Below are 26,553 nucleotides of genomic sequence, written 5' to 3'. Positions count from 1 at the left end.
AATTATGCACAAGTGTTCGGTAATTCATTCGGAAAATTCTCAGGGATTTTTAAGATAACCAAGAATGCCTCTCGCTCAGCACAGGATGGGCTGTATAAACAAGAGAACGTTCCAGTAGCCTCATTAACCACCAAAAGCGAATATTACTTGGGTTTAATTTTATAACTTTAAGACTTTGTGTGGTGCAGGAGGGAAAGCGCGTATAACCGGTGTATCAGGGATATCGGAATTTGTTTTTCTTCTTTCTTCTTCTGCTTCTTCCAAAGCTATATACTGCATTCATTAGCTCTCCACATGCATGGAAAATTACTTTCGTTCAATAGAACTTCGAGATACTTACAGGCGTTATATCTCTGTGATTAAATGTTGAAGAAATGTCTTTAAGAAAATGTTTATTTGAAATAAATATCCGAATTGCGGAAGTAGAAAATATCAGAATTGAATTTAAAGTGATGTTTTATTTAATAACCATGTTATTACACAACAATTGTAGTTAGGATGATTCATGTTGTTAAAGTAATATCTTCAATTTTCTTTGTTCGTCTGTGTACTTGTAATCCAAAAAGTTTGAGATGGTTCAAGACAGTAGGTTGGTGAGGGGTTTAGGAGAAGCTGGGGTGGGGGAGGGGGCCAATTCACTGGACTGGTTCACATGGTTCTCAATCTCGTGTGGTAGGGTTACTGAGTAAAAGTGAAAATTGAAGATTTACTTTTTGAGAGTGAAGTTACGCTTTTTCGAGTTAAAAAGAAGTTTCTTAATTACGAAATTGTCTTGTACAATCATTCTTATAACATGAATATTTGTTTTATATGCTGTTGTGTTTTCATGTAGTTCTGGTCTTAATGTTATGTCTTTTAAAGTAAAATATTTCTGTAATCACAAATGGAATTGACATATTCTCATCAAGGAAATACAAGCTTCAGAGAAAGAACAGTATATTGTTGAAACAAGAAAGGTACTGAAAACCCCTTTTTCATTTTCTAACGTCAAAGAACCAATTCGATACGTAACGAGTTGAGCTAAGAGTAGTAAGCTAGTTGTGCTGTAGCCTTGGTATTTTGCATACACCGTCATTAACATCAATCTTTGTACAATTTAGAAGAGATATATCATTCTACATACTGTATGATTAATGCAGTCATCCATTTACCCGTTCTGAGTAGAGAAAAATGGAGTTTTGCTGCAGGGTTTCCAGACTTCAGCCTTAAGAATTTTGAGGGTCTCGTCCCAAAATTCTCTCAAGTCAAAGGTTGAAATATATTCTGCCGCGATCGCAAGGGTGATGGGAATATATTTTTCTCCCTCATCATTCCGTGATTGATATCGTTGATTTAATAGAATCAAATCGATTGCAATTGATTTCGATATAACTTTTAATCCTCTCCCTCATCCCGAATCTCATCCCATGGAAAATACTGTATTGTTTTATTGTTGTTATTGTTGTTGTTGCAAGGACGTACGCAAAGAGAAAGTAGTCATACCAACCACCGTGTACCAGTGGATATCACCCCCCTCTGCGAACCTATTTAAGGCAGTGTACTGAGTTAAATCTCCATTCGAACATAGATATCTATAATGTTTTGTTAAAATGGAAAGAAAATAAGTTAACAAACTTAGACGGTCTTGAACTTCTCTTTGTTTCATTAAAAGTGAGTTAGCTCGCTGGTTGTTTGGTTGATTAGCTTGTAAGTTAGTGTTTGTTAGTTGGTTAACTAGATAGCTAGGTATAGTTTATCAGTTAACTAGATAGTTAGATATAGTTTAATAGTTAACAAGATAGCTAGGTATAGTTTATAGTTAACTAGATAGCTAGGCATAGTTTATTAGTTAACTAAATAGTTAGGTATAGTTAAACAGTTAACTAGATAGCTACGTATAGTTTAATACTTAACTAGATAGCTACGTATAGTTTATCTGTTAACTAGAGAACTAGGTATAGTTTATCTTTTAACTAGATAACTAGGTATAGTTTATCTTTTAACTAGATAGCTAGGTATATTTTATCAGTTAACTAGATAGCTAGGTATAGTTTAATAGTTAACTAGATAGCTAGGTATAGTTAACAATTAGGTTGTTCAGCTATACGTAGCTTGCTTCAGAAATCAGTTATTTTCAGTTTTCATATTTTTAGACACTTATTCAGTCAGTCATCGAGTTAGTTTAGTTAGTTAACTAGCTGCTATTGCTATAGTTTATTAGTTAGTTACTTCATTAATTAGTTAGTTGTAGTTGGTCTGATGGTTGGTGATTGGCTGAATTCGTTATAATATGATGGACTAGTAGTATTGACAGTTTGCACTTACCGCAATTTCTTAATATACTTGAAGAAAAAGACAGATTGATGTCGAAAAGTAAAACAGATTATTGTAGGCTTCCGATATATAAATTAACCAGTTATTTACCCAAAAAGGTTTGTTTAATCCGTGCAAATGTCCCAAAAATTTGTTTTATCTGACATAACAGATTTTCCACGTCTCATTACTGTCAGGATCAATGCGTTCAAAATGCAGTTGCATATGTTCCTTCTAAGAAATTTCTCTTAAGCAAACATTTATTCTTCAACGTACGCACGTTTTCAATTTCGTTGTTAACGCGTCGCATCGTTTGTGCGTTATATTTCAATGATGTTTAACACACCTTTTATCACGTTTATAATTTAACTTCCAATTTTTTTTTGCCCCACGTGCATATCTGGTTTTCTTTTTTTGTGGGTTTTCATTCGTCATGCCAAATTGCAATTACCTAATTGATTGTATTATTTGTATAATTTCAAGTAATTGGAAGAAATATAGGGTTCATTTTATAGACGGTAAATGTACTGACGTATCTTAATCGTATGTAAAAACAAACTTTAATCAACTTAATGATTTGCACGACTTTTAAGTCAACAGTCTCCTTGAACGTGATGTGGCTATTTAAAGGCAAGGATTGCAGTCTTTTTGATTAAATTAAAGTGGTTTTTTTTTTAGTTTTAGAGTTACAACTGTTGAGCAATCATTTCTTACATTATGAAAGTATACGTGAAAAGGTAATAGAAATGGTTAACTTTCGAATGAAAGATCGATATCATTTTTGGTCAAGGAAAACTGAATCCGTGTTTTATCGATTATGTGAGATAAAATAGTTTTTTTAAGAGCTCAGTGAAGCCCTGCCCATATATGGTAAGGTAAAGTTGGTGGAAACTACAAACAAGAAAAATTGTACTTTCTAAGTAATTATTTAGGCCAAATTTGACGATTTTTTACATCTATTTTTAACATTGAGTCCTTGGTTTGTTTGTTTGACTTCACTGAATCGATAAACTGTAACTGAATAAAAACTGAAATTAATGTACATAAATGTGCAATATGTGTGATATATACTAAGACTTGATAATCTGAGCCGACAATATCTTTTAGTAAACACCAAATGTGTCCTGTACCGTAAATCGTGCATGTTATCTGACCAAGATAATGTCTTAACTTACACGGTGATACATTGGTCAAAGTTGACTGCATGCACTTTACTTGTTTTCGGTCAAACTTTTACCCAAATTGGTTATATACACATGGTTTTGTGTAAAATATTTGCCAACCGTTTTTCGACTGTATAATATATAATATACGAATAAACATGTTGTAAGTTTAAGAAAACAAAATGTAAAAATGTAATACAGGATTGCTTTTAAATGTGATACAAGTTGAATGAAGAAAAATATTGGTTACTCAAAATACAAAAAAAAAAAACATTAATAATAATATAATAATAATAATAATAATAATAATAATAATAATAATAATAATAATAATAATAATAATAATAATAATAATAATAATAAGACTTATAATGCGCACACACCACTCAAAGAATGTTCATGGCGCAACATTAGTTAAGTAAGTTCAAATCTATCGTGAAAGCACTTTAATCGTTGAAATATTCGTCTTACAAAACAATCCTCATTATCCGAGAGTATAGAAAAACTGCAGCTATTGACGGGATATATGGGCACAACATTAAACACCTATAGCATATCAAAATACAACTTTTACAAAATGAAATTGATACTTATTGCACCTGGAGACATGAGTTAATTTTCCAAATAGGCCTATTAACATAAAACTGTTATGGTGAGCCATGAATTGAGTCATCTTTTTTTCTTATTATTTTTCTAGTAGTACACTTAAGGGCGACATTTTTTGTTTTCATCAGCTATCACTTGTCTTGTTGATAACCTTTTTTGGTTCAGCTGCGTTGTTATTGTAGTAAATTGTTTAGATAATTTGTGTAGATATTGAATGACAGAAATGTCTTTTGTTGGGGGCATTCTTTTTGTCTTTTTGGCCGAAAAAGATTGAGCAATCCTATCCTACATGTCTCATAGAAAGTAAATATTCAAACCTGAATATGATATGCTATTTACAAATCTATTGCCCTTTCCTTAATATTGTGTATTGAATATTTTCTGTTTATATATTAATTATGCATTTACTATTGTTGCCTCCAAAGTCACAAGTTTGACATTATTTACGGGTCAATGTGGACACCTTTTCTTTTAACAAGTTTATATTTTGTACATATATATTGAATTAATTCTAGCACAGACAGAACATATTTACTGTACTGCTGAGATTCTGTTGAGCTATTTATTTCGTTATTGTTGACTACATGCTGACTACAGGCTGACTACAGGCCGACTACATGTCGACTATACAGTTACTTAACCTGTCCTACCACTGTAATGTGACATGTGTCAATACTCTTGCGTATCAGCCAGTGTCGGGATAACTCGTGTTATGATATCATATGATATTAACATACGATATCTTCCTGCCATAAGGCTATGTTCTTAAATGCAGTCATCTAGAAGATATTCAACTCCCCCATTGACATTCATTCCTGTATGTACGCGATTTGATCATTTCTGGTCTGCTCAATGTAAAATTATAAATACCATAACATAACATTCTGATTTTTTTTTTTTTTGTCTCTAGAAAGAAAAAAGTGCGACGAACATTTTCTGACATAAAACGCCCGTAAAATATAACTTTTGCCAAAGTACCGATTTCCCTTTACATAGCAGTGACTTAAGTCTCAGTCCTATACACAAATAAGCCCCGCCCATGCAATCAATTAACGGTCCCACGACGCACACCCCGCGTGTGTCGGACACGCGAACTAACAAAAGCGACCGAACTAAGTCGCGCAGTGGGCAGATATAACTTTATTATTATTTACTCCATACGTCTTAATTATCCAAAAAGGTTCTGTGAACGATGACTAAAATTCTAAAAGAGAGATGAAAGCATAGGCCTTGAGATATATAAAGCTACATTGTAAGTCTAGCGGTTAATTTCTACACTCGTTTTTGATTCAAACCACTATACAACATTATATATTATATACAGCATATATATATATATATATATATATATATATATATATATATATATATATATATATATATATATATATATATATATATATATATATATATATATATATATATATATATATATATATATATATATATATATATGCATATAAATTTGGGGTGAAAACTATTTTTGAACCTTCGTTAGCACAACCTGTGTTGTGACTCAAATTTCCAGCGATTCATCGAAGAAATTTTTCCCCACGAAACAGGTCGACTCGATCTACTTTTTAAAGAAATTGAAGTGTTCGAGCGAGAGAGAGAGAATAAAGAAAGAGAGAAATAAAGAGAAAAGTATAAGGACGAGAATCTGAAGAAACGCCACTTTAAAAGATAAAAAAGAATGAAAAGATATGTTACCAACTATGAGGCTTAATCAACGAATTTCACCCTTCGAAACAGCTCGATGAATAGACTTATTGGCAGTTTAATCTTAAAAATGGCAAATATCTCCTAATTACGTAGCAAATTAGATAAAGAAAAGTGTATTAAAGCATGATTACACGTGCGGTGATAACTATACTTAGCTTTAAAAGTGGGAGTACAGTAAAAAAAAAAAGAAGAACAGTAAATGGCTCTTCATTAGCTATCTCGACAAAATGAAATGGGCTTCTTCTTCTTTTCCTTCTTTTCGTTCTACCCTTTAGAGTATAGAAAGAAACTAGACTGACCGGGGTCACTGAAGCGAAGACAAACCCAGTTCGTAAACAGCAAACTGCAAAATCCAACATCGCGGAATTGGTCGACAAGCGAGCGTAACTTCAACCAATCAAATTAGACCCAAGCTGCCTCGTCACGATCAATGCTAACAACGTAGACCGCACGTAGCAAACTCATTGGACCAGTAAAAGGAACGCAGTGAAGAAACTTCATATAACGTACGATTATTTACAAGTCTGTGTTTCTTCTTTTAAGAACTTGTCGGATAGGATTTGATTCTCAATAGTGGGCATCTTAATGTGATTTGTGAGTTCACTTGTCGTTTGGCGGGAACCGCGAGTGGCTTGAATTCGAACAAGCATTTCTTGAAGAAAGACAATTTTCTACAAACTTTTTTTCTTGCCTTTTGCAAATAATCTCAAGTAATTTCTAGCTTACACAAGTTTTCTCTGACCAAATTGTCAAAACAGAGAAACAAAAGTAGCCATTTTTTTGCCTATTTGTTTCAAGAAGTGGAAAACTATTTCGACAATTTTTTTTCTTTTACTCCATCGGCACTTTGTCAACAATCCTTGTCATTTTTTTTTCCTCTTGGTATCGTGGAGGCTCTGAAAATTAAATTCTGTAAAAGACAATCTGATTAACGTAATTAAATTCGTTTATAATTGCTGCTTCGTCGAGGGACTAGAGCCGCGAATTATTTAGAAGTATTTAAAACAATAAATTGAATCTTGAAGGACTTTTCGATAACTTTCTCAAGGCAATTATTTTATGAAGATTCAAGATTTGTTTATGTTTAACTTTTTGTTATTCATCAAGGATTCTTCACTTTGATTAACACAAAACTTATTCGCAAACGAGTGTATTGGTAAAGCGAAAGAAACCGAATACCATAGTTTCTAATCCATTAATCCTTCGTTACTTGATTAGACTTTATCGCATTAACCCGACGTTCTCAATAAGCGTGCTGCTGGAGATCTTTTTTCACTTTTTTTTTCACCGTGAATCGCTGACAGTAATGACCGTTGTCCACGTGGCGACTCATACAACCTACACTATATATTACAAACGTTTCTGAAGAAGCCTGTAAACAAATTTCTTTTTTAATTTCCTGGTGTTGAAGATAAGTCAAATCTTATCCAAATCTCGTAAAATGATGGATTATTCATCCTATCTCAGCCAAAACGCTTATGATTCTTGTTTGGGCGGTATGGAGGGGAGCAGCTTAGGGATCCCCACCAGCTACGGGGAGTTTTCGTCAGCGGTAGGGTCGCACCAACCAAGTCAACCGGGTTACCCATACAGCGGCCTACGTTCCTCCATGGGGTATGGAAGCTCCCCTAGTGGTATGGCCAGTGCCTGTAACCTTGCCTCTATGATGGACCACCAACAAGTACCACAGTGTTCTCCTTACTCAAGCGGTAAGTGCTATCAGCATTCTTTCTCATAAATGTTTTTAAATGTTTGCTCTTGTCCCTTATAGTAAGCTTTCTTGTATGGCGGGTTATATATCGTCTGCCTCCCTGCGTACAGGAATGGCTGAAATAGGCACAGAACGATGTACTGCAAATCCTAGAAACCCGCAACTTAAAAGCATCGTAAGTTGTTGCCCCACATTTAAGATCTCTCATAGCAAATGAAGTTAATATAACGGTACACAAACTTTCATTGTAACTCCAATTAATACACATTCTCTTTAACATGCAGTAATATTGTACTAATATTGTTAGCGTAAAGTTAATTCCCAGACCTGACATCAACAATAACAAAATCGGAATAGGGTAAAACAATGTCATTGTGTTGCTAACGTTATGCATTTTTCCTGTGCCATGGTGTACGAACTGTCCTCTCTAACAGTATTCACTACTGCCAAACGGGAAAAATTCAAGTGAAATACTTGCCAAGTATTGAACAACTTGTACATTTGTTATAACTGTATATATGTAAAACAAAGAAGATGCGATCGAATCGTTTCAAAGTTATTAGAGTTTTCATTTTCTTTTGCTCTTTGAAGTCTTAGAAACTGTCCGGTTATCGATCAGTTGCGGCTATTATATGACACAAGGTATTTAGTTATAGCGGAAACTAAATGTCATTACAGAATTTGAATAAAATTTACATATACGTAATTACCAGACAGTGTTTATTTTAATTACATTGACTTACTATGTATATATATAAGCAACGATTTCGTTTAATATAATCAAGCCACGTAGAATTCACATTTAATTTAATAGCCTTCAAATCCATAACGAAGGAACATTATGTGAATTAACATCATCTCGTCGCTACTGATTAGCGAGTTATTAACGATTTTAATAAAAGAAACAGAACGTTTTGGATCGCACAATATTATAAATTGCTTAATTCTTTCATTAGCAAACATTTGAAAATCATTTGCTTGGCATAGTCGTTTCGGTGAGCTAAATTAACATATAACGTTTTTAGAGATATTACCTCGCTTCTAATCACTTTGAATACCATCGGATTGTAGAAATCAACGCAAAATACAGTTATAATACTTTTTATTCAACGTTCAGTTATCAGGTCATCCTTCATTAAGTCTCAAAACGTTTCTATTTACCGCAAAGAAGATTGGTATTTATTAAAGAAACATACAAACATAAGAAAATAATATTAACAAAATATTAATTATTACTATTCGAAATGCCATTTAAGAAAATAAACAGAGAAAGGGAAAAAAATATCACAAATAATTACACTTGAAGCAGTAGAGTAACTATTCCACTTTCATACTGCTCTCTGGAGTATGGATGGTATGTAAACATGACGTAATTGAAACAAATTGTTGTAAATATGATTATATGTTGATCAATAATTTAATTTGCCTTTAATTCTGCCACACGGTAGATTTCTGTTACCGCTAACTGATATGTTAGTGCAAATGTATCCATATACGTTTTAAGAGTTATCAAGTTTATCGCTATGGTTGTTTCTATTGTCTTTGTTTATTATTAATCAATTAACACACGCGGAAGCCTTGTCGCATTATCGAAACTATTAAAAAATTCATCGATGTGAGATTAATACAAGAAAAGGTATAATAATAAGAAGACTATTTTTCATATTTTGATTTTTCAAAATTTCATATTAACATTTGAACTTCTAATCTGGTTCATGTTTTGTTTTTCGTTTCTTTTGTGAGATGATTTTTATCTTATTTTTTATTGTATCACTTTTTAAAGTAGAGTAAATGTATCAAAAGCTTGACAAATATTGGAACTTAAAATTATTGAAGTGTTTGATGAAAGAACTTCCCACTTCATTGAAGATAACAAAAAAGTTTGAAATCAAATTTGATACACACCTTTATTAACCAACTGTGGGTGGTTTCCGAGTTCCCAAAACGATTTCTGAATAACGTGACCAATAAGTTCCTTTGTCTAGTGGCTTAAGAAATATTGGAATTATCATCATATTAAGTGACCGTTGGCTTGTATCTTTTTGAAATTCAAATGTAGTAGCAGAGAAATAAAGATAAAAATATTTATGGTATCAACTTAATGCAACCACCCAATTTAATGTATAAAATCGTTACTTTGCCGTACGTAAAATCAAATCAAAGCTGGCTGTTTTCAGTCGTTTATAAGTGTCTTACTTTTCTTATGATAATAAAACTTATGTTTATTAGAATAGTCTTCTATATAATACGTCAACAACAAATCATATACATTTCAGAGGAAACTTTGTATTGTACAGTTTTGAGGTGTTTTATCGTAAATTTTATTCTTATCTTCTCTCCTACTTCTAGAAATATTTCAACCAATCCCTATCTTAAACTTGAGTAAATAGTAGGATAACTTCGCCTGTAGCAAGTTGGTTTCCCTTTTCTCCAGAGCTAACTAACTCGAATTTTTCAATTTGCTAAATTGGATATTTATTAACGTCCGTTATGACCCACTTATTGAAATATTTCTGGCTGAGAAATGAGAGACCATGGATTGCAATACAAACTACGCAATCCATACTTGACATCTAACTAAGACCATTATAAATTTACTATTAATTTTATACTTCGCTATTAAATACTGCATGTTGTAAACCTATAAAAGTCATGACTACTTAATATTTCAATCAGATCATAGCATTAATTATTTATTATAAGATTAATATATGTAATATATATATATATATAATATATATATATATATATATATATATATATATATATATATATATATATATATATATATATATATATATATATATATATATATATATATATATATATATTTATATATATATATATATATATATATATATATATATATATATATATATATACACCCACACACACAAACTAGTAAACCATAATCTGAATATAGCAAAGTATTTAACAATTAGTAGACAACCAATGGAAAGAACAAGACTTATAAGTTATTATAATATTTTATAAAAAGTATTATTATATAGTTTAAGTATTCTATATAACTTATCTGTATTCTATTTGAACGGTTACGCGTCTATGAACGGTATTACAAGGCGAAATCTCTGCATTGGATGATATTGTTAGCAGCAGAGATAAAGTGGTTCAATATATGTGTTGATTAGAATAGAGAAAAGGAACTTCCAACAACAACAAAATTGTTACCTAAAATATATATACATATTTTGAGAAACGAAATATTCACAAAAGTTATAGACGTTTCAAAAATGTTCCATATGATTTGACTATTTAAAAAGAAATGGCGCTAAGGTTAACTGAATGATACTGTGCGTAATTTCTTGACATCATTTAACGTTCTATCATTTAGTTTCCCATGAAATATACCACATGATGGGAGAACCGGTTTATCAATGGGATAATTCTGGTTGCGTTAGCTACCTCGTTCGTAATGCCTGATATTCCCCTCCCACCCCGCCCTAATTTTTCGTTAAATTATATTTTTTTGACGTCTTTTGAGTTATTGAACTACATCAGACCGTTCGGCTCTGAATGAATTTACTGGAAAGCACAAATTCTCTTTAATTAATATAGACACATTTTCATCATTTCATATCGTTCAAAATTTAAATTTTCAATAATGAACAAAAAATAAACCTTCATATGTCCTTATTTAAAGCCGCATATTTGTCTCGGTGATACTGCAGAAAAGAGACCAAAACGATCAGAATGTAGAAGAAAATGTAGAGAGCCAATAAACAAAAAAAAAAATAAGAGAGAGAGAGAGAGACCGGGGGGGGGGGGGGTGAATGAGGTCCGAACAAATAATCTAAATATATATGACATCAATTGTACTAGAGAACGAAAGTCAAAATGTAAAACAATACAAGGAAATGTATAAAGAAATATTATTAAAGTATAAAACACATCTTGTTATTACTTGAAATTAAGAAGACTTTAAAGAAAAGAAGTTAATACTCTATAATAAATCTCAACTAGTTTGTTAGAAAATGATCGGCTGGTATACCTCTAAATAGGTAGTTTTCACCACTACAAATTGTGTGATTTCCTAATCGTTTAATTATAATATATAGTAATTTATATAAAGCTGCGAGATAAAATTAATGTAATCTTATTAAACAAAAACCAGCCGGTGTACTTTTGATAGATGTCACCATTAAATTCTTAATGAAGTTAAATTCACTTACTCTCTCTAAGTAATCAATCATTTTATAATTAAGAACTAAAACCTAAATGCCAAGAAAGTACAGGAAACATTCATAAATATTGTTAACTAAATTGTCTAACAATTTCTTGAATTTGCGATATTATAGGTAGCTTTCAAGGGAATGCATAAACGTTCAGTTATGTCGGTTTTCCATCGTTAATAGAAGAAGAATGATGATCCTCATCCGGTAATTAAATTCCTATTTTGATAATAATAATAACATTTCGAAATGGCAGGAAACGAAGATTTCTTGTTAGGATGCGTAACAAACATGAATCTTTCTTCACACATTAATCGAAAACTAACCCAGATTTACGGGACGATACACTAGTAATTTAATGTTTCACTGTTGGTAATAATGATTTTCTCCTAAATTTCACACCTTTCTTTGTTGTTGAATAATTATGAAAATTTGTTTACACTACCGTTCTCAATCATCTCATTCCAAACATTCGAAGCGAACCCTTGTACTTGTAGTGCCTGTGATTTTATGATTAACATGCACGCAATTATCAATCAAAACTATTCCAGCTTATATACTAGCATAGACCAAGATGCACTAATTTACACCACGATACACCAATAATACACCACTCTATCCCAATATACACCACGATATCCCAATATACGGTACACCAAGATGCACTAATATACACCAAAATGCATTAATATACACCAAGATGCACTTATATACACCAAGATGCATTAATACATCCCACATTGTACCGAATATTAAATGGCACAACAAATAAGTATACTTATGTTTCGCCCTCTTATAAGGTATCGCGTTCGTGTACCTAATCACTATATTTATTTCTTATTTGTGGATATTTGTTGTTGGTATAGTTTATTCTTATTTTCTTCTAAATGTTTGCTATATATTTCAACAAGTTTCTGTCTTCTCTTTTGCAACGAACGGAAATAAAGAACACAAAGATTAAATTGTAATTATACACTTTATATCCATACAAAAGGGATTGATGTGACTCAAGAAATGATACATTTGCAAAATAAAAACTTAAATAATACAGTAATGGAAGCTTCGGTTATCAATTTTCAAACCTGAACGTTTAGTTTACTAATTCATTACTTTTTTATCTCATCAGATATTTCTCAACTAAAGACAGATTACGTGTGGCATCGCAATGGTAAGTTTCTCTCTCTTTTCTTAAAATCAAATACATCATTCAAATATATATATTTGTCAACCATAGAATTCCCCCCCCCCCAAAAAAAAAATTTGAGGGGCAGCAACAGATATAAATATTGTTTTCTCTCTTTGAGGGGTGTATTATTCGCATTTATTGAACTTAAGAAGCAATTTTGTTCGTTAAGAACAAATTCAACTAAGGAACAGTATTTTTAACAAAATTGTTGACGATCGTAAGTTTCCAAAAGCTTAAGAGAAATCACATATAAGTATAACAATTTTATAGAGTATATTTTGATTGTTTGACCTTTCATCGGTTCAAGTTAAAATAAAACTAAAAAACTTTTCTGTAACAAAATAAATAAATAAAATACAAGTATATATGTCACTGCAGTATGCTTCAATGCACTGCGGTAACTATATAGAAGTCAATTCTAGTGCGGTTTGGGCACTTACTGAAATATGCTAAGTAGAATGTAAATAAGCATAATAGAATAAGAGAATGATCCCTATAATGTTTGTGTTTGTTGGAATAAAAACAATCTTAACTATTTAATGGGCGGAGTCTTTAAGATGGGCGGGATCTTCAACAGAGGCGGGGTCTCGAGACAACAATAAAGGAACATAAGTGACAATTTCGAATGTACTGATTATAATTATTGCCCAAACGAAACGAGAACAGATTGTCTAACTCTAATCGCTAGTGATTTGAAAACACATTGATACCTTTATGCAACTTAGAAACGCGCTTAGACATACACAAGCATACAACGCTTACACGCCTATAATATATATATATATATATATATATATATATATATATATATATATATATATATATATATATATATATATATACATATACATATATATATATATATATATATATATATATATATATATATATATATATATATATATATATATATATATATATATATATATATATATATATATATATATAAATATGTTAGACATGCATAGAGTCCATGATGCATGTTTAGAACACAAAGGTAGTTCTGAGTTCTGAGAAGTGTAAATTCATTAATTGACTGATGAATTGAAGCGATATTTTTCTATATTCGATAAATGCAATCCTTGTTTCGAAGAAAAGGAAGCTAAAAATTATAAAATTGGATTGTCGTCTGATTTTTGGGTGGGTAAGAATTGAACTATCAAATTTTCAGAAATATTTCAGTTTTCTGGTCAAGGAGGGCCTTGCAAGATGATGAAAAATTATTTTTCATCTGTGATCCTTTTGACTTTTAAACGAATTATTATTTTATTGTTATATTTGGAACCTGAATTAAGACGTCATCATTCCCAAGGTTTCCCAAAGAATGTATCTTTGCTCTACAACCTTTAATATATATATTTAATATATTTAATATATATAATATTTATATATATATATATATATATATATATATATATATATATATATATATATATATATATATATATATATATATATATATATATATATATATAGTTATATAGTTATTCTACATTTTAGCGTTCATTTTGGGTATGATACTGTTCCACCAACCCACCAAGCATAGGCTATTTTGAATATAGCCAAGAATACTTGAACATATCTGGTTTCCGTTCTTGTATCTGATTAATAGTTTCTGGGTGAAAAAAATAAAATATTGAATTGGATTCATTACCTGCAATTAACATTGTATTATTGAGACATGGTATTGATCGGTGTCTTAATTTAAATGTTTTGTAATTCTATGCTGAGCATTGTTTGAAAGGCTCTGCAAAATTTCAAGAAAAATCGCAAAACAAACTCGCAAAAAGTTGCAAAAATACCTTAACTTTTGCTGCTCCTTTTCATTGCACGAAGTGAGGAAGGTAAATCTTTGAGAGAAAAAACAATGGCTTCATAATTCTTAAGTTGTATAATAAATCGGAAAAATTAATAACAGAACACGTAGGCTAAGTGTAAAAGGCGATAACATACATAGTTATTAATTATTCCTAGAACTACGTGCGTGAATTTTTCAATACAATAGAAAACAAAACAATACAGTAAAATACAATACAATATATCTTTATAAACTTTGTCTTGCAGATAGACTAATATCAACAACAAAAAACTAGAACAATTGGCCATTCACCCCCCCCCCCCCCAAAAAAAAGGAGGAAACAGTTAACATTATTGTCATCGTTAAAATGGCCGAAGAATAGCTAAAGTTTAACATTTCAACTCCAACGCGCCTCTGTAGAAGAGCTTGACTAAATTGATTGACATGTCTGCGAGCGCGAAGGTGGGCGTGGTCTATGACAAGTGACTCGCGTGTTACGCACAATGCAAAAAAAAAAAGTAAAAAAATCACGACACTTTTTCACAAGAGAGATTTCTGTCTATGAATAAGTTAACTGAGTGTTACTAGCTAACAAATTATACTGATTACAATATTCAACTTTAATTCCAAACAAAAATATAAAGAATTACAGCAAGCCAAGGTAACTTTTTTTCTAGATATTAGGAAAGAAGAGGAGGATCAACAACAACAATAATAATAATAATAATAATAACAACAAGAAAAGACAAAAAGAAAAAAAGTTATATTATACCGGGTTTGTAGCTGTCATTCCAGGTTTACGAAATATGTATATATTTTCTCCAGTATTTGATAAAGCAAATGATTGACTCCAGTATAAGTATAACCAAGATATTTCCAACGTTATAATATCCCAATTGAATCGGTATGCAGTGATAAGAACATCTCGCTAAATGTTTCATCGGGCAAGACTTCAACTCTTTATATATATATACATTTTTTTCTTTCTTAACTTCATTCTAGCCTATCCTTATGGAATTATATATTTACCTTCAACGTGCACAAACCTTCCCAAACAAAGTTATCTCTTTTCCAAATCATATCAGTGGAATCTTCGTCGTTCGGTGGAGCCCCTTAATTTGATCACCAAGACTGGTTTTGTTTTTCGAGTACTTTAACTGTACTCTATGATCGTTCATTATGTGATTTGTCGTTACCCCTTATTTGATTTTACCGCGTGAATTTCTCTCGTAATGTGGTTATGGAAGGTGGGGATAATATCATTTCGCCATCGACGGGTGTATAACTCGACCAACTTAACATTTTTTTTTTTTATCTTTCTTTACTCCTTCACCGTCAAGTCTCTCTACACGAGGGTTATTGGGGATAAATTTCAAGTAAAACGAAGAGAGAGAGAGAGAGAGATAAAGAGGAAGTAAAAAAGCAAATTTATTTAACATTTTTATTTGTTGGGAGTCTAGAACTGGGCCCACAGCTAAACTGATTTTCAATTTTAAGTGTCGAGTTTTCATTGATCCGTTTGATGGCGTGTTTCTGTCGCATCGCGACCACCGGGGAATAAACGAGAACTTCTTGTTTATCAATCGCATTGCCGCCAAGTGAAAAATGTATAGCAACATACTTAACAATATTGTAGGTGAATGCTGCAGTCGGCCTGCATATATGGTAACATTAATGTTTCGATACACCGACCGTAAAATGTTTACAACATCTTCAAACAATTGATGCCTTTTTGTTCTTATAGAAAACATTAACAAATATTTTCGTATCCGGTTGTCGTCTTTCGTTGTATCCGCTTTCAAGTTCTGCCTGTGTTTTCATTTACAGCAATGATAGAAATTTAACAAAACAATTGTTAATAAGTAAGTTAATTATTATTAGTATTATTAATTTTATTATTTTGAAGATGTGCGATTGCGGAAGATTTTCCCCGGCTTAAGCCTGCAGTTGCGGAGTATTTACGTTCCTTTACTCTTGTTTGATAAACGAATTCCAATCGTAGAAAGTATTACATGCAAGCCACAAGATACACCGAATATGCATCAATTTCTGCTAATTTCAATTTAAATAATTAAAAATACAAAGAATAAGACGAACCTAAATTAGAAAATAACAAGCAAGCGATATAATTTTTATTAATTATTTGCTCCTCTTTTAGGCGGTTACCAAATCTTTTGCAAAGCGAATCTGACACTTGTTGACCTGTTACCGGATTTAAGCGTCTCCACTTTTTTATATATATTATTTATTTTTCAATATGCTGCCAATCTTTCAATTCAAGATTTTTAGAAATATTCTTTTAGAGTTAATATCTGTAGTATGCTGTAAACTATGTCTTAAAACAGATATATTTTTCATTTAGCTTCTTGTTTAAAACTTCATTTTGATAACTTTTCTGATGCTCAGCGAAAGCAAAACTCCATACCAATGTTAGCATGTTGAGTTAGATTCAAATAGTTAATTAAAAGTGGAATTTGTTTTTTTCACTTCTTCCAAGTAAAATAACATCTGTTATTTCTGCTGTGTGAAGGTGTCCGGGTATCGAAGAAATGTTTAGGATTGAAATTAAATTAATTTATTACTAGCCTTTTAAGTTTCAGTGATTGAAAATAATACATACGAGATTGTCCCAGTTAGATTAAATGCAACTTTAATTTGAGAGATATTAGTTAAGTTGGAAAACATTGCTAACCAATCTACTAAAAGCTATACATTTAGGACTGTTATAATAATTGGAGACTTCTCCACGTTTCATGATATATATATATATATATATATATATATATATATATATATATATATATATATTAATAAATAAACGAATGAATGCATGAATGGATGGATGAATGCATGAATGAATGAACGAATGCATGAATGAATGGATGGATGAATGAATGAAAGAATGTCGAGAAAAACACAAAAATCATTGCCAGACATATGAACAAATATTTGTATGTTTGGTCTCGTGACTTCGATTTTTTTTTTCTCGTGCGTAATTTTTGTTTCTATAAATGATTCACGGCGGAAGGAAATGGTTATCTATAACAAGTAGCGTAATGACCTGAAAAGGGAGAGAATAATGTTGCTTTTTGCGGGAGAGTTTGGCGCGGTGGCTGATGGGAATCATCCCGAGGGGGCGTGTATAGTTTAGCATGCAAACGAGTTGAGCGAATGTTTTAACAGCTTTCGCGTCACCCTTTCAATTATGCAGGACATTCGCTCGCTATGTTTATTTCTTGCGTAGTGTTCACTATTTTTCAAGACATAACCTAATCATAACATTCGCACCCAACGGGCACACAACTGATTTTATTTGTCGGCAGGACTGAAGTTGGTCGTATCATTCCAATCGACGTTTCTAGAACGTATCAAACTGTATTATTATTCTTATACCTGCTGTTTCACCAGCAAATAAAAACTCTTCCTCTCGTTAAAATTCGATTTGTTATCTTTTGCCGAGACACCCCGACACCCTGTCTATATTCTTCACGAACTGAAATTAAATAAAATACATTGAGGCTGGCTGGAATAAATCAAATTTACGATTCCATAGAATATACGGGCCCTGTAGCGGTTTAAAGGCTCGAAAAAACTTTCCACTTTCAATTTGCGCGGGAAATTTACGCGGGAAATTTTCTCTGTGTCCCCGTTGCGACATGTGTCGGCCTATCGTTAGTCCCATCGACTGATGTACCTTCCACGGAGAAAGAAATATATAGCAGAATCAGTTGGACGAGATAAAAAAAAGAGAGAAGATTCCCTTCTTCGTAGATTTGATCAAAAATTAACCCCGAAGTGACTGCATTCACATGACTGAGAAGGATTTTCCAAGTTGTGAGTTTTAGGGCTCTTTGGTGGTTAGGCTAAGGGGAGATGCACCGGCAAATAGGACAAGTGTTTGAACGGTAAGATTAAATTTACCTCCTCGGGGGCTGGCAGCAATTCTTGAAAGTCAAGAAAGGGAAAAAGAAAAAAGAAAAAGAAAAACTAGAAAATGTAGAATTGGAAAAGCTTGGTATGTGTATGACATGAAAGATGAAAACGCTGACTTGATACGTTGCGGCCGGTGATCGAGCATAGAAGGCTCTCTCGCTAATTAGTCGCTTGGAGCAAACCAAAAGACAGATAGAAATTAATCGGAGCTGGATACGTTTGTCTTTGCGAATGGCGGCTTTCTACTTTCTTCATAGTTTTACACTTGGCGGAGAACTTGTGAGAGGAAAATGAAAATAACATGTGAGGTGTGCAGGCGATCCTTAACCTAAGGCTCACCTGTTTATAGAAAATACCCATTTGAACTTTACGAGAATGAAGCAAAGTTGAGGATAACCATATACGTAAATATACATATATATATAAATACATTTATATATTTATATATATACACGCATATATATATATATATATATATGTGTGTATTGTTTTACAATTAATATTATTGCAGCGATTTGGTTTTAGTCCCATTAAATCTAAGGATCAAGTTAAGTTCATGCCGTTTCCTTCCCCTAGGTAGATCGGCACCCTCACTCCCTTGTTACTATGGAAACATCTCACACTTCTCATCATCTCACACTTCGTACAAAAATTACATGTAGGTTTATAGGCCTAAGTTTTCACTAGATGCAAAATACTCCATAGTATCCTAACGTTGAAACAAAGTGATATATATAGCGGAGATGATATTTTTCAAAACTAATTACTTTGAGGGCATTATAACTGTGAATTGCAAAGCTACAGCAAAAGTATATATAAAGGGGGAAAAGAGGTCATTTGGTTGAGGCCTAAACAATAGCCTTACATTTACAAGTCGTGTTGTTGTACAATAACATAACATAACTAGATGTCACCAGTTAAGCAAACTTGCAATGCTAGATTGAACAATATGATTCATTACGTCATTCAACGGTAAAAAGATATACCTCATATCACCCATAAAAAAATTAATTGAAGCTTTTAAATAAATATGAAACGAGAGAGAAAAGGAGAATTTCTTTTTGTTGTTGAAATTCTTGAAATTAACGTGATATGTTTGCATTGTTAATTACATGATAGTGTTGGTGATCTGATTTTTTTGGTATTAAATAGTTTTCTTAACCCCAAACTTTTACCGTATCTATCTGCACTTGGAAGAAGTGCGTGTCGACTGGTTATTATTTTCCTTAAACCACAGTTTTGTAATGAATTAAAAAACTTACTATTGTCGATAGTCTAAAACCCAGTTATATTTCTACATAATACGACCGCAAACCAGTACCTGATGACTGCACCCAGTCGGACTAAATTGTTTCAACGAGTACAAATAGTATTCCTATACAACCACATAATCACAAACAGCAAACATTATAAACCATCCTTTTATTAGTAAAACAAACCCAAAATAATGACCGTGCAGACAATATGCAAGTTTAAAAATGAAAACCCTTTTGTGTTTAATAATAATAATAATAATGATAATTAAACAATGATTATCAGTCAACAATAACGATCATATTACCAATATTACGAATAGGAAGGGACGCACTGGGTTTGACATTAATCTTTAAATGTGGTATTAATATATGCAAACCCTGACTCTGTTGGGTTTTCCACACATATCGTTGTACATTAATAATAGTACTAAATAATAATTATAATACAATGCAACTTGACAATAGTTCGTAATGAAACTCCATTTTGAGTAGGACACCCCGTTTTAAAGCAATTAGCTAATTACTTTAAAACAACAACTGGTCGCTTTTTTACAATCCTACTAAAGTAGAATCAATGGAACTGTGTGACATACGAAAATATGTCTATTTGAAGAGAGAGAGATAGAGGGAAAAAAAACTTAAATATTAAAACGTTTCTTTCTTTACATATTTTTTTTTGTTTTTTTGTTACCATGGCTTTTAAACATGTGAGTTTTCCTTGACTATAAAATCACTTACTTAAATTGGTTTCCGGTTAACTAGTTCGCGTTATACGAGTTTTTAAACAAGGAGTGATATGGACGATGGGTGTACGGTAAAAATTATTCGCGTCAATGACTCACAGACAACGAGAGAATAGGGGAAAGGTGGCGAAACCACGAAATGAGATAGAGAGACAGGGAGATAGAGAAAAGAATAATTCGGCAGAAAATCAATGGGAAGAAATAGCTCGTCAAGCTGCGGGTACGGACGGCGGTTCCCCATCTGTCGCGGTTGGTGGCAAAAGAGTTATGGGAAAAGAATTATATTAAAGATTCGTTAACTATATGATACAGTATCCGCGCAATTTATGTCTAATATTTATTTGTGCTATCGAATATTAAAGTATAAATATTATACCGAAGACGTGACATGAAGAAAACCAATATAAAATTATGTAGAAAGAATAACATGAATAATAACAATATTGACAATAATAGTAATAATAATAAAATATCCCCACACATGGAAAGGTAATATCTTCGTTAGATCCTCGCGGGGGAAATCTTTACTATTCTAATACAGTCCATATAGTTCCTGTTGATTGCATTTCATTTTTCTTAATTTTGAGTAATATAGTACGTGCTTTTTCTAGGATATAAGGTTTTCATTGTTAAAACCACTGGTGAAAACCTCTCTCGCTATAATAGTTAATAACATGAACGTAGCATATGTAATTATTATTGAAGAATATTAATCTTTGTGAATTATTTATTATAGCTCCGCTTGTCATCATTTTATGGAATTAAACAAAAAATGATATGTTAAATTTATTTCATAATCGTAGATCTTAATACTTTGTTCCAACTGGTGTGAACGTGACTTCAGGCCTGATAAAATATAGTCTAGTGACTCTGATTCGATTTAAAGAGAATTGGGACTTGGATCACGGACTTATATACTGTGAACCTATAAGTAGAGTTTCAACGAGACGTGCATTATGAAATATGATTATTGAAACGAGAAATATATATATATATATATATATAGATATATATATATATATATATAAACATATTTTCATAATTCTATTAATTTTATATGTTCAAGTGAGCGGAGAGTGGCTTTGATAATTGAAAACTCATTATTATTTTCCTCCTTTTCTTCTCTTTGTTTCGCTCTAGTATCTGCAACGGCTGGCGTCCCTTACATGCACCGCATACTTCACGAAGGGTCAACAACGACGAACGGACTACACGAAAAAAGGAAGCAGAGAAGAATACGAACTACTTTCACAAGTGCACAACTGAAGGAATTAGAAAAGGCATTCCAAGAAACACATTACCCTGACATTTATAAGAGAGAGGAATTGGCCCTAAAAACGGACCTCACTGAAGCAAGGGTGCAGGTAAGCATTACAGAATTATAATAATGTACTTTATCTGAAGTTTGTTTTGTTTTAATCTGCATTTAATGAACTAAGTGTTTCCTCATCTCGATCTTTGTTTTTCCCTAAGTTTACCGTCTGGTGCACGAAAGCAAACTTGACAGTTATCAAAAAAAAAAAAAATAGAAAAAAAAATAAAATAAAAATAGGAAGTTAGAACATCAACTGTAATTGCTTTATTCCACCAAAACCACAGCAAACAACACTGAAGTTTTTTAATCTGCATTTAATGAACTAAGTGTTTCCTCATCTCGATCTTTGTTTTTCCCTAAGTTTACCGTCTGGTGCACGAAAGCAAACTTGACACTTATCAAAAAAAAAAAAAATAAATAAATAAAAATAGGAAGCTAGAACATCAACTGTAATTGCTTTATTCCACCAAAACCACAGCAAACAACATTCAAGTTTAACATAAATTTGCGAATAACATAATCAAAACTTTCTGAGATACAAATATTCCGTGTTAGATTATAAAACGGAAATATTAAAAGCGGTCAAACATCTTAGACTATACCGAGATTCCTTAGTTTGATTGAGGGTTACTATCCGGTTATGTTTTTGGTTCGAGATGGGGCAAAGTTAAAACCCAAGGTAAAAGTGGAAATGAAAAGATGTTCGTGTATGAGTTGCAACTTTAAAAATAGCTCAATAAATTTAAGTTTATAAGCTTGTAAATATGACTTAAGAGTGGATGTTTAATATCGCAAACAGTATTCCCATGTCAGCTAAATTTTGTGGATTGTCTAAGCTTTCGATTCGGCGTTCCATGTTTCTTGTCGCTATGATTATTTGCATATTTCATAATAAATGTTTCGAAAAGTGAACACTTCATGACGTAACCATCTACAAAACAATTTCTTTAAAGTTCTTTTTAAGTTGGCTTTTCTGCTGTTGTTTGTTATTTGTTGGTTCGTTCTTTATTTTATACAAGCTGCTTACTAGTCTCTATACCTTTTAAGAGAGGGATCGTTCTTAAACACTAACTAATAACGCCATCTTTTATTCCATCAGGTATGGTTTCAAAACCGTCGTGCTAAATTCCGTAAAACAGAACGAGCAAATGCTCTTGCCAATTCGACAGCAAGCAATAATAACGAAGGAGACAGCAAGGCCAACTGCGCCGAGAAATCTGTTAACGATAGCGGAGTTACGGAAGACACAACGCCTGCAGCAGAGACTAATAATAACAATAGCAGCACTCAAAACAATTCAAGCACTGCGCCCTCTAATCCTAACCAAAGTAGTACACATCCACCACCAAAAGGAAACACGACTGGTAACAGCGGTGGGAATTCATCATCTGGTAGCAGCAGTGAGTCAAATTCAACAGCAGTTACTAACACAGTCAGCAAAAAGAAAAAAGTGGAAGATAATGCAGGTATCCACGCTGCTACAGGAGGGAGCGCTAGTGGCTTAACAGGAAGTGAGTCTTTTTATTCAATTATTAAAGATAGCCATAAGTATATACGTTCATTCAGTGAAATAAAGGAAAATGCCGTTTAACAATTGATAATAGATGATGACGATGATGTTAATAATGATGATGATAATTGTAATAATGACGATAATGTCAATAATGATGATGATGATGACGACGACGTTGATGACGCTGACGACGACGGCGACAATGTCATGACGTCGATGAAGAGATGATAACGACGACAGTGACGACGACTATGACGATGACGAAGACGGTGACGATAATGGTGACGAGGACGAGGTCGAAGAGTTGACTGTGACGATGACAATGACAATTGTGTCGATGACGATGACGTCACCGACAACGAAGAAGATGACGACGACGACGCTACTTTTTTCGGCTTTTATGTATTTCATACAATATACAAGTATAGTTTGACAAGATCTGTCTCTAAGCATACGATCCTTATCCCTCAAATAAGCGGCAAGTATCAGAATGTTTCATCATTTGATAATGTCATATTTTCTTCCTGTTATCCACAGTGACGGCAAACGTCTCCTCACCTTTGACCACTGCAAACAGTATGAGTCCCTCCTGGTCAACTATCAATACCGCTTCGGCCTCGCAATCGCTTCATCACAACCCATACTCCTCCCTCTTTCACGGGGCCTCTCATCTTGCTCATCCACATGCTAGCCCATCGCCTACGTCTGTGATGCACTCTATTAAAACATCTCATATGAAATCCGGTTCGCACTCGAGTATGTTCCCCCTGAATTACTGAATGTATAACGATCGATGATGGCACTCGACACACTGACAAAGAATGACACCCCCCCCCCAACCCCCGTGAGGTGAAGTTCACTTTAGTTCAGGACCCGAACAAAATTAGCTCGTTCGAAACCCTGTCCGCATGACGTATGATATTTCGTGGAAGAATACATGCGTATGTCAAAACTTCGCTTTTCCGCCGGCGAGATAGGTTGACTAAAAAGTTACGAGGAAGCCGTTGTGTCATTGGATCACCAACTTCTGCCCCAACGAATCTTGAATATACCCAGAGAGCAAGTGACCAAAGAATCTCAAATATACTGGCAGTGGATAACCGAAGAGCCTAATACACTGATGAATTAGGTGAAGAAGAACCTACATGATTCATTTCTGAACCAAAGAAAATATAGATTTCATTATATGAGGTGCATAAATTGTTAGATATGCTTTAACACTTTTCTTGCGTTGTAAATTCATACGTTTTTTTTATCTGAACGCAACTTTAAACAAATTAGAATTCAGTAAGGTTGGGAATAGTCGTTGTCACTTCTTATACTTATTCAAGGAAATAAAATGAGGAAATATATATAACCCATTGGAGAAAACAATCATATGATGTGAGGAGGAGGGGTAGGGGATGAGGATGTTTCTCAAAATACAACTTGAATAGAGAAAAGTACACTTTCGTGAATAAAGATATCGTGTCGGTAATAAAGATGGGTTTGAATTGAATAGAACCTCTGAAGTGTCACCTTGTGATAGCATTTTCGGGATTCGAGCAAGTTTAAGGCACTCCCCTTGGACATCGTTCCCTCAAACACTGACTAAAATTTGAACTCATTTAGTCAATGGACCTTGCTTACTTAGCTGCATTAACCAACAAATTTAATTTCCACTAGGCCCTTTTTAAGTATCAATATCCATTGTCGTTCATAAATGCCGAATGATTGAGAGGATTTTCTTTTTCTATGTGTGTCATGCCTTGTGAACCGCTAACAAACATTACACTAATAATCATCGTATTTATAATAATATTAACTGTAAGCTATGAATTAAAGTCAAGGGTGTATATTTAAAATATGTACAGTTTTAGGATCATGTTTGATGTATCTATCAGCAAGTTACTTGTGAATATTAAGCACGGTCATTTTCTTTTTCTTGTACATTTATTTTGGTATTTCAGGATCAAAATATTATTTGGATATTTGTAAACTGCAAAATTGGATTTCATTAAGATTGGTTTGGAACGCTTTCGAAATATGCTGCAATCAAACCTATGAAAGAATTATCTATCAAAATTCCTCGTTTAACTATATCGATAAGATATTTTTTAACGTGTAAATGCATTAAGATATATCATAACAAGGTAATTGCCAATTCAATGTGTGAACTGGATTTCCCTCACTGTTGTGAGAAAACATCAACGGTTTCCGTTATTTGAAATTAATCATCAGGATTTTTCTTATGTCACGCAATGTGAATTGTAACAAGCGCGACTGTTTGTGACATTTTTCGACAATTTTGATCAATTCAAATATCGGCCAATTTATACTTGTATCATGAACGAAATAGCGGGACTCTCTTTGTTATAGTTTACAGATGCTAAGAAGTAAATCGGGTAAACTTAATTGTTATACAATAGAACAAGTCAGAAACAAATACGCCTAATATAATTTGCAGGTTTGTACCAATTACGTAACAGCTTCAATGTGTGAAAAATAACATTGTGTACTGAAGATCAAAAGGGCATCAAAATAACAGGAATGGGAATTGTGTTTCTTATTCCTTCTCTAAGAATTATTTGAATTGAATATTCCTTAAGTGCTTGGTCATTTAATGTTAAATTAATATCAATATTTACATTGCTATTTTGGATTCGTCTACAGGAAGAAGGTTTCACGCTAAATTAGGAATAGGCTGTAAGTTTACATTTTTATGCTCACATTTACAGACAAATTTTATTACCTGACTTGAAATGTGTTTATAATTACAGCAGTACTGTAGATTAATGGCTGTACCTATAACAAAGCAGTGATAAATATCTGAAATTGAAAACAAATTAACTTGCCTTGATTTCTGCAGTGTTCGGTTACATGCTATAGTCAGTAAGCTGGATCGATTCAGACAGCAGGTCATAGATAATCGTGGTCAATTGTTTTGCAGTATCTATTTCGCGGTCATCTCCATAGAAACAATCTTGAGTTTGTTTTTGGGTTGCAGTAAAGTGAATTTGTTCACAAATTTCTGAACATTTTTGTTGAATTTCATGATTTATAATTTGTATTCATTTCTACTTCTTTGGTTGTGTTTAATAGGCATGTGATTGTTCATTGGATAGAAACAGAACGCCAAAGATTTA

At 32.7% G+C, this 26,553-nt stretch overlaps 1 protein-coding gene and 1 long non-coding RNA gene across 2 annotated transcripts in view; one reads left to right on the top strand and one right to left on the bottom strand.

Moving 5' to 3' along the window:
* Positions 1–15,665, bottom strand: part of LOC139979996 (uncharacterized) — a 37,193-nt gene extending 21,528 nt beyond the window's left edge. Inside the window, exon 1 of the long non-coding RNA XR_011797423.1 lies at positions 15,441–15,665. This is a non-coding gene — a long non-coding RNA (uncharacterized lncRNA). The remainder of the gene's footprint in view (positions 1–15,440) is intronic.
* LOC139979995 (uncharacterized) lies at positions 6,161–26,553 on the top strand. Its single transcript, XM_071991321.1, has 5 exons — positions 6,161–7,492; positions 12,811–12,852; positions 21,741–21,964; positions 23,015–23,426; positions 23,966–26,553. Exons 1-5 carry the CDS (start codon positions 7,225–7,227, stop codon positions 24,205–24,207), a joined length of 1,188 nt encoding a protein of 395 aa, XP_071847422.1. The 5' UTR covers positions 6,161–7,224; the 3' UTR covers positions 24,208–26,553.

This window comes from Apostichopus japonicus, chromosome 14 (assembly GCF_037975245.1).
Source record: "Apostichopus japonicus isolate 1M-3 chromosome 14, ASM3797524v1, whole genome shotgun sequence".
In the NCBI taxonomy this organism is placed as follows: domain Eukaryota; kingdom Metazoa; phylum Echinodermata; class Holothuroidea; order Aspidochirotida; family Stichopodidae; genus Apostichopus; species Apostichopus japonicus.
The sequence above is the reverse complement of the archived record's forward strand: the minus strand, read 5'-3'. Positions and strand labels throughout refer to the sequence as shown.